This window comes from Charadrius vociferus, unplaced genomic scaffold, assembly GCF_000708025.1.
Source record: "Charadrius vociferus isolate BGI_N301 unplaced genomic scaffold, ASM70802v2 scaffold27, whole genome shotgun sequence".
Classification (NCBI taxonomy): Eukaryota; Metazoa; Chordata; class Aves; order Charadriiformes; family Charadriidae; genus Charadrius; species Charadrius vociferus.
The window spans coordinates 449,284-459,487 of record NW_009649173.1 but is presented as its reverse complement, the minus strand read 5'-3'; the positions used below and the strand labels follow the sequence as shown (position 1 = coordinate 459,487).

Sequence of the window (10,204 nt, the reverse complement as noted above, 5' to 3'; positions counted from 1 at the left end):
CAGCAGGAGGGACCAGGTGTCTAACAGCCCTTTCCTCCAGTGTGATGATGCAGGTATGATTATTTCTACTCGGTATCAGAGTAAAAAGGTGCCCCAGCCAAGGCATTGTGCCGTCCTGCTGGTGACTGAACCTAAGCTATGTAAAATAGGTGGTTGTGGATGCAGCAATCAAAAGAGACAAGGTAGAAGACAGGGGAAAAAGAGTGGCACAAAGAGATAGCGACTTCCTTGAAGAACAGTTGCACAAAGAGAATCTAAGGCTACAAAGCCCTACTGTTGTTCTTCATCCTCTGCTTGTAGGAGCCATCAATAATTTGACCATTATGGGTTTCTCTTTTATTGAATTTCTCCCGATTCCAGGAAGGCTCTGGGGTTGTGCTGCATCTAGCTAAAACCAGAAGTATCGGAGTCTCAGAAAGAGACTAGTCTTCAGAGGTTTTCAGACCCAAACTATTTAGAAAAGGATTTTTTGTCTGTTTATCTGAACTCGGAATGAACTGCTGAAACGTTTGAGGTTTGTCCCTAATAAAAACATGGTTTTGAATCACTGAAATATTCTGCAGCATAAATATGGCCTTCAAAGTGAGCAGAGGTGGTTATGCTTTCCTGGGGCATGTTTTGCCTGGAGTCAAGGCTAACTATTACCTTAAACTCATATTCAAGGATGCCGAAGTCTTACAAATTGTTTCCATGCAGTTTCTGCCCTTTTCTTGAATGGTGGGAAACTTACTCCTGCGGTCAAAGTATGAGGATTCATTTGAATCTGAAATCTGTAAAAGTTGTACTCAGATGCGAATCTTCTTTTGAACATTGCCTGTGACCTGCTGGTGGGACTTGTGGGTTAAACCATTCTCTGTGCTCGTTTTTGCTGACTGTCTCCAGCGTGGCAGTTCCCATTCCAGCCTCCACTTGTGGCACTGTGGACCCTTGTACCAGCAGGACCGCATTGACCACCATCTCCCGCGTTGCATCCATTGCAGGGATTCCTGGGCTTGTCATGGCCTTGGGCAGTGCCCCGTGGTTGCCATTTGGCCATGCTCCAGTTGGCCTGGCCTGTCTCTGAAAACCTGGACCAATGTAAAGGTCAGTCATCGCAGCAGCAAAAGACGTGGAGATATCCAAAGCTGATGAGGGTCATGCTCTCTCACTGTCATTTGAAAAAGGAAGTTTTCACTGATGCAGCATGTCAGAGTTGTTAAGCTTCACAAAGTATTTGGCAAAAAGCAAAAAAAATGCCACTTTAGAACTACTCGGTTCGAAATGCATCATTTTGATGCCAACTTTTGTTTGTTAACCATTCGTTGCTAGAAAGGAAGTTGCATTTCGTGACACAACCACATCTCAAGCAAAAAGCCTGCAATTTTCTTTTCTGAGAAGGTCAAAACAAGACATTGCAGCAATTTTAAAGCTTTGTTGCAACTTCATTTTCTTCCAGCCAGGAAGTTTGACAAAAATAATCCTTGCCATGAAAAGTTTTGTTTTCAGCAAATCAACATTTTGTTTTTCCCAGAGAAAAAGGCTCCTGGAAAAATGCCTGCTGTGGGGTTGGCTTCGATTTGAACAAAACAACAGTGTCTCCTAGTGGCTGACTCCAGGGGAATGGCCAAATCCATCTTGGCTTTCAGGTGCCTCTTCCTTGACCCTCCTCTAGATCTTTGCTCATCAAGGAGTGAGAAAAATGGGAAATTAGTTGTGCTCTAAGCAACAAACCATTTGATAAGTCATAAAAATATCTATGGCAGGCTGTTTTCTGGGCTCCAGTTGGTACTGAAAGGAGGTAATTGCATTTGAAGGCTGTATCACTGGATGCTTGGCTCATCTGCTGTTCAGCTTCCACTCTAATAATACAAAAGCTCACATCAGCAGCTTAGCCAGCATGCAGGGCTATCCATCCTTGTCTTTGCCCAGTGGGTCCTGCCTCCGTGTCACTGCAGGATTGCGCTCCAAACGGCTCACGTTACAGCAGTCCTTGTCGTCGAATTAGTTCTGCCTCACACCAAGTATGATCACTAAAGGATAATGAAGATCTCTTATCTGAAGCACGATTGGCTTTGCAGTGTCAGCCTGCTGGCTGTCAACCTTGCCCGCACATCCCCCCCATCGTCTTGATCTGCTGGATCAGCTCCTCATCACAGCTATTGATGATCTCATTTGGGCCACCTCCTTGTCCTCTCCTTTCCCTTTTCCTCGTGCCCTTTCTCCCCTCCCTTGAGAGATGGCTGTGGCTTTTCTTCTGCACTCTCTGAACTCGTATATGAAGGAAAAGTTATGGCGCTGGTGAGTGAGCAATAAGGACACCCCGTTGTTGATGGAAGTTGGCAAATCCAAGCAATGATATTGGCAGATTAACTGATCGCAATGCCACGTGTTCAACAGGCCACAGAAATATCTTGGGGTTGGCTTAGAAGACATGGGTTTTTAGAGAATAAGAATTTACAAATTCTTTTCATTTGCCTGAGGATGTTTTTAAGTTTGTTCAGCTAAGGCATTTCAGGCTGGACGCTGGCTTTTTTGGTGATGACTCCTGAGATAGTCCTGTCTATATATTCGCATAACTCCAGGACTAGGGATTCTGAAATGATCGCCAGCTATCCCAATTTTCCTGTTAAAATTGTGACTGTTGGCAGCACATCTGGCAGCAGCAGGGTGAACTCGGAGAACTCTGAATTAAGTTTTATTTTAGCAGATGAGACTGCTGCTGTATTGCAGACTACAAAGCACTGTAGGTCGCAGTGGGCAAGTTCTCTATGTTTCCCAGCAGAAAGTGCAAGAGAACAACTCCGTCCTTTCAAAGCTGCCCAAAGTGCAGCTTCTTTGCTGATTATTGTGTTATTAATTTCCCAGCCTCAACACATTAATGAGCCATCCTTGGCCTGCCATGAATACCCTGTCCCAAGGAGCCCTCAGTCTGCTGCCTGGAGGGATGCAAAAATTTAGCAAGTTATTTTGCTTCTTGTTAAGAATGCCCTTGCGTAACCCCGGCTGAGGGGAGACCGAACATGCCGGCCGCATGCTGCTCCTGACAAATAGCTTGAGGACACTGCAAGCATGGTGTCCTGTCACCACTGTGGCTTACAGCAAGACAGACACCTGGGAACTCATGGGGCTGTGTCTGCTGGGGAAGTTGGTTAGATGCCATCCTAGAGCAGCCCTTTTCTTCAGCTGTGTATTCATTGCAAAGGGAAGACCTCTGCCCAGGTTGTTTTGGCATCGTCAGGGAAGGGAATAGCGCGGGCGAGCGCTGGCTGATGTTAGGGAGGGAATCGCCATCCTCACAGCAAGGAAGGTGCAAGGAGAGCAGCTCGGTGATCGTGCTCTTCAGGTGCACTGTGTGGCCATCGGGGCCACCCCTTGCTAGAGATGAAAGAACTGAAAATTGCACAGTCCTTCCTCTGGTGTCCCTTAGTAATTAGCGTATATGGATTATAATCATGAGGACCGAGGCTCTTAGTGCTCCTTCTCCTGGATAACGGGTTGAGCAAAAGACAGTCTATTGCATAAAGTAATTTAGCCTATGAATGATGGTTCATTAGCAGCCCACAGACTGTCAATGCCTATAGTAGGGGATGTGTGGGCTCTTCCTGCATTCCAGTTAACTCTTTCACCTCCTCGTTCGATTGCCAAGGATTGAGTTTGCAGAGTGTGGAGTTGCTCCATGCCACAGTATTACAATGGTCTTCTCCCTTCAGAGCCTCAAATAATGCAACAGCATCCCCAAGAAACTGCCAACTTTTAACATAGTGTCTAATGACGGATGGGGAATAAAGGAAGCTATTATCAGTCAGGAGATGAGTCAGATATGAAAATAACACCTTTTCCTAGACAATATTATTACACTGAGGAAATGAAAAAGACTCATTTTCTTTTGCAAAGGAACAGGCCTTAGAAATGCGCATTGCAGAGCCCGGTGCTGTTTGAGGGAGTAGCTCCAGTAAGAGACCAAACCTCATCCCACCTTTGGCATCAGTCTCTGCTGTGCCACGTTTTGGAGCCTGAGTGCTGGGCAGGCAGTGCTGCGCTTCCCAGGAAAGGAACATCGAAGGCTGTGTCTGAAAAGCAAGATTGTAGCCCAAGGTGATTTGGCGGTGGTGGTAGAGGAGGAGCATGGAGAAATGAGTTCTTGGATTTAAGCTGCATTTAAGCAGACTTGTACGCTCAGAGAAACCCACGCTGATCCTGGAGGCAATCCTGACACTCAGGGCCATACTGCTGTCATTTAAACAAATTCTGCTGTATATTACTAACCAGGACTTCAGAAGGAAAAATCATCGTCGTTTTTGGGGGTGACAATTTCCAAAGGGAGATAAATATCTCAAGGGAGATCAAATTGTTGATCCTACTGACTTTCACTGGTATTCTATTTTCCTAATTCTCTTAAGAGATCTCTGCAAGAAAAGTGCTTTGGTTGTATGTGAATAGGGCTATGCTGTATTGACAGTGCTCTTTCTTTGGATATAGCAGAATCCATAAAGCTCTGCTGGAGTTAGTGCAATAAAACCAGCCTGACCGATGCAAGTCCCAATAGCCCTACAAGCCATGTTAGCCATTCACCTGGATAATTGTATCTTGCAGCAGTGAATAAACCCTTTCCTTTGCATAGCTGTAGTTTGTTGGGCCCCTCTATTGGGCACAATTGCTCTGCAACTGATCCAGAAATGGGCTGGGATTCTGTGTTTCCAGTAAGACTCAAAGGGACTGTCCATGAAGTTTGTCTGCTGTTCCCTTCAGACACTTCTCTGCCTCCATGGCTCTCCAGAAGGAACATGGGAAGATGTAGCTTTTGTGCATCATTACTATAAATCCCAGAGCAGGAGGAGTATGCCAGCCTTTAGCCATTTCCTCTGTGCATGTGTTTGACCATGTTGCTTTTTTGCCCCGTAGCCAGACGAGTTGACCAACGCCTTGGAGATCAGTAACATCGTCTTCACAAGCATGTTTGCCCTGGAGATGCTCCTGAAACTCCTTGCCTTTGGCCTCTTCGGCTACATCAAGAACCCGTACAACATCTTTGATGGGATCATAGTTGTCATCAGGTCACTGCCAGTTCTTTCTCCACTGTGGCTTTTCTGCCGAGGGCTCAGACCCGTTGGGGAGTGGGATGGGGAACAGTAATGACGTGGCACGTGTTAATCCAGGGCTCGCTGGCTACGATGGGCTATAATTATGCTGGCCTTTTAGATTCCTGTCATTAGAAGGGCCGTCCAAAGTAAATGGACCTGGCAGATGGAGAACAAAGTCTATTTACGCCACACATCTGGCACTGTGGTCAATTTTCCATTGAAGTGCAGAATGGCTGGTCCTGGGAAAGGAGTACTGTGAGTGTCCATATCCCAGCAGCATGCCCTCCCTCTCCTGAATTAACACGTAACTCAGACCAGAATAGGGCAAGCAGGAGGGTAAGAGAGAGCACTGTTCTGCTGTCCTCTCCCAGGGGAACACAATCCCAGCCTAAACTGGGGATGACACAGCACATGTGTGAGAAGCTTATACAGCACCTCTCTGTGCTGGGATTCTTTCTAGCAGCGCTGTTCACCCCTCGATCAGTAGTTTGGGGCAGAGAAGTCAAGGCAGACACAGAAGGTGTAAACCAGGATAGTGCTCTTGGCTTCAGTTGGCTCATCCCTTTGATTCTGAGAAGTGAGGAGCAGTAGAGGCCCAGAACAAAGGCCAGTCTGTGGCCTGATCAAACCAACCCACCCCTACAAACGTAAATCCCTCTGGATATTAGCTTGTACAAAATTGTGGTCCACGTTTTGTGGCTAGGCTTGGGACTGATTGTACTGATGCAGACCAGCAGGAGACATGCTTTGTTGTGAAGACCCACAGAAAGCAAGGGAATTAAAGAATCGAGAAACCAGCTATAAAGGATATAGTTTGTGCACAAGGATATGTGTCTGCACACCGGGAAGTGAAGGTGTTTTTCAGAAGCAAGAAAGTAGCAGGCAAATAAATTACCCTTTCAGGGCTTAAATGGTGTGATAACCTGTAAGAAACCAGCCCGCTCAGGGCTTTCACAGTACACTACTGCTGTTTATGTTTCTTCTCCTTCTGGTGTTCCTGCAGTGTTTGGGAGATCATTGGCCAGTCAGATGGAGGCCTCTCTGTGCTACGAACTTTTCGGCTGCTCCGGGTGCTGAAACTGGTGCGTTTCATGCCTGCCCTCCGTCGCCAGCTGGTGGTCCTGATGAAGACAATGGACAATGTGGCCACATTCTGCATGTTGCTCATGCTCTTCATCTTTATCTTCAGGTACCAGAGCCTGTAGCTCTTCTTCAATTCAGCTTGCTTAAGTAATATGTAGATTAGAATAATGATATAATGCATTTGCTAGGCTGCCTACATGATTGAAGTGCTCACAGTAGACTGACAAGCAGACACTCAACAGACTATTTACCTCTTTTTGATCTCAGTTTTTCGTGCAGTACTGTAATTCCGTAGATGAATGAAGTACACAAAGCAGCAATTGCTCTGGAGTTCCTGGGAGGCTCGTTTAGCTGTGCCTCAGGAAGCTGTCAGTAACTGGGCTCTTACCAGTATTATATTTGAGATGGAGGTTGTACAGGCTCCAAGACTTCTATCTGTTTGACCCTATAATGCTCCTCAAGATCCTGTTCTTGGAAATCAGATGGATTAGCGAGCTGGCAATATGGTTTGTTATTTTCTAGACAAAGGAGATCCCTGATTTGACTTCAGTGTGGACAATTGTAACGAAATGTGATACAGAAGAACCACATGGCAGGGTTTGATCAGTGACCATGTCTGTGTTAGAGCAGAGCCCTTTGTCCTGAGAGATACCACTGGCACACAAAACACTGGGAGGAAAAAGCATCCCAAAAATCACTGCAATCCTGCAACCATATTTGACACCATAATATGTTTCTTCCATCTCCCTTTTTTCCCACTCTAGCATTCTCGGCATGCATCTTTTTGGATGCAAGTTCAGCCTGAAAACTGATACGGGAGACACAGTTCCAGATAGAAAGAATTTTGATTCCTTACTTTGGGCCATTGTGACTGTATTTCAGGTAAGCTCTGGATCTTCTGGGAAGTTTTAACGTAGACCACCTGGACAAGTTATTTCACTTCTGAAAAAAAAACCCTTATTCCAGTAGGTGTCAAATGTGGACTGAAATGGCACTGAAGCGGTTATTAGGGCAAAGTGATTGTGTGTCCATTCTGCTCCTGTTCTGTAGATCTTTGTCTCCTTACTTGCCTTCGCTGTCCCAAAAGTGCACTTTGCAAATAATTTCATTTAACTGGGAGTAGTAAATACTGTTGCAAATCAGAACTGGTGTTGCTGGCTCTATGTGCTGAGAAAGTCTGTATGTAAAAAGTTGTGTTTCCTCTGCAAACAAGATCTGTTATGTGCTTGAAATTACTGGCATATTCCACAATGGAGCAATAAGCTGCTATTTCCAGGGCATTCTAAATATAAAGATTAGTCTTTTCTGTTTAAAAGCTCAGTCCTTAGACTCTAAGGGGAGCACAGTGTAAACAATGTTAAGCTAAGTTTCTAAGTGCAGAGTAGGTGTTCACCACAGTATCATTCAAGGTACAAACCAGTCTAGAGTCTTCACTGTGAAGAATGTGAATAACTTCTTGCAAAGTTTTCCTTCTTAAAAAGGAGCAAGGAGAAATCAGCATTAGTCTCACAGGTTAATATTTTTCTTTTACCAACATAAATACAGACTTCTGCATTTATTCTAACAATCCCTTGGGAAATAGAGTTGGCACAGAGCTAAGGGCTCAGCCCTACATCCCATGGAGGTTGATGAGTGGCATGACTCAGTGCAGCTGACTGCATTCCTATCCCCAAAGCTACTTTTTTTTTAGGAGGATTAGAAGCCATTTTCATTGTAAGCATGAGTTAATGAGGAGCATGAATCTGTCATTCATTTTTCAGAGACCCCTGGATTTTTGAGCTCGAAGAAAGCTAGGAGAGTGGGAATCCCTAAGAAAGTTCCCTCTGAGCAAGGCTTTGCAAAGACATGTATTTTTTGGCCCAGTTTGTCGGTGCTTTTACCTAATGGAAACCACTTTGCTTCCTTGAGCCACCTATGTTTCTTGAGCCACCCCATGTCATTTATCTCATCAAATATCATGTCCCCTACCCTTTCCTTCAGCTCCACAGAATCACAGAATGGTCAGGGTTGGAAGGGACCTCTGGAGATCATCTAGTCCAACCCCCCTGCCAGAGCAGGGGCACCTACAACAGGTTGCACAGGACGGCGTCCAGGCGGGTTTGGAATGGCTCCAGAGTGGGAGACTCCCCCACCTCTCTGGGCACCTCTAATGAATATGCTCAGAAAAGGTCAAAAGAAGAGGAAGAAATGGATGAGTCAGCATTTGAATGCAACTGCTGTGTGTGACAGGAGTGGAGTAATTGGAGAGTCTTTCCCTTCACCTCTCTGCAGATCCTCACTCAAGAGGACTGGAACGTGGTCCTGTACAATGGGATGGCATCTACATCCTCATGGGCAGCGCTCTACTTTGTGGCCCTGATGACCTTCGGCAATTACGTGCTCTTCAACCTTCTTGTTGCCATTCTGGTAGAAGGCTTCCAGGCAGAGGTAAGAGATCTGAGCAGAGGGAGGGAGAAAACCGAGAAGCACGTGTAGGCAAGAGTGTAGGGCTGAATCAGTGTCAGTGCAAACATCTAGCCGTGCAAGCAGCCCTGAATTTAAACTTAAGGTGGTGTAGATGAGCTGGGTTGGGCATGTGAGGCTCTTGTGAATCTGTCTTTGCCAGTAAGGCCCACTGGACTTGGCCTGGAACTTGTGAGACCAACACTTTGGTTGATCTGCTACAGGGTCTCTTGTATGACCAAGAGGAAATAATTGAGGCTAGATTTAACTCACCTAGTCTCCCATGTGTCCTGTGTTTGTGTTTCTTTATGGTGGGTCTCAGGCCTTCAATGTACCAAGCCAACGTGAGCGGTGGGGACCAAGTAGGATGTGAACAGGCCTTTCCTTGTGACTTTGTTCCTTATGTGTTATTTGAGGCTAGTAGCGCAGATGTTCAAAAGCTGTCTTGCAAGGTTACAAACATTAAATTTTGAGATACTTAGGATGATGTAGGACATGTGAATGCTAAAGAGATTTTTACTTACACCTGAAAATAATGTCTGTATCAGGTCAACGAGCAGGGAATTTATGATAAACTGCAGGCATCTCATCTCATTTCACATGGAAAGGATTAGAGAAATTATTTTATTTCTCAGTCAAAAGTGATATGCAATGTCCTGATCTGAACTAGGCAGGAACCTTAGCAGCTGTGCAGGCAATCCTGTGCCACATGATCCAGAGCAGCAGGACACACTGGTGTGTGAATGGTGTAAGTGGTATAGTACTGGTGTGAGTTGGGGGCCCCTGCAGCCTCCTAAGTCTTCCTCCCCCTCGGCAAGTCCATTCCAGATCTGCTTTCAGCATCCTGAGAGTGTGAAACCTTGATGCCTTGCCCTATCCTGCTCTTCTCCATCTTCCTTTCAGATCACAGCAAGTATATTTGGGAGAGATTTTAAGCGAGGATGATCTGTTTCAGTTGTAAATATGATGATGTATATACACATATATATTATCCAGGAAAAAAAAACAACTTTTTTCGAAGTTGTAGTGCAAATAGAAATTATTTTGAGACTTACCAAAAATCATCCAGTCCCAGTTAAAGCTCAGAATAGTGGCATAGAAAGGGCTTACATAGTACTTTGGGATTTCTTAATTATTACACTTTTTATTCCTGCAACCATCAAGAAGGGAAAGTTTGCTTAGTGCTGGATAAGCTTCAGAGACACACAGACTCAGAAAGAAAATGAGAGAGTGGCTTTAGTTTTTACCACCTTATCTCCCAAGGGAATGAGGAGAAATAAATAATTTTAATAGGTTTGGGGTTTTTTTTTTTCACTTTTCATTTTTTCCCCAAAATGGTATCGTGCTTTCATTTGTCGTGTTTAGATCACACTTAGATGACCCACTGACCATGGAATATTGTAGAAATACTCATGGACCAAAAATTCCCTTTCCTCAAGCCAGCACAGCCACATTTATGTCTTTCAAGGATGCCTGCATAGATTCATTATTAAAACATCCCTCCTAGCTTCCTTGCAGCACTGGCAGAGGAAAATTAATTGAAACAACAGGAGCCAAGCCCCAGTTTGGAAAAAAACACCCCTGATCTACATCGCTTAGGGCTGTTTCATGGATGCTGA

At 45.0% G+C, this 10,204-nt stretch overlaps 1 protein-coding gene across 1 annotated transcript in view; it reads left to right on the top strand.

Moving 5' to 3' along the window:
* The window catches only part of CACNA1H (calcium channel, voltage-dependent, T type, alpha 1H subunit), a 252,953-nt gene that overhangs the window by 193,684 nt on the left and 49,065 nt on the right, over window positions 1-10,204 (top strand). The window contains exons 10-13 of the mRNA XM_009888554.1: window positions 4,882-5,033; window positions 6,064-6,249; window positions 6,908-7,025; window positions 8,415-8,570. Coding sequence (XP_009886856.1) covers window positions 4,882-5,033; window positions 6,064-6,249; window positions 6,908-7,025; window positions 8,415-8,570 — 612 coding nt within the window. The remainder of the gene's footprint in view (window positions 1-4,881; window positions 5,034-6,063; window positions 6,250-6,907; window positions 7,026-8,414; window positions 8,571-10,204) is intronic.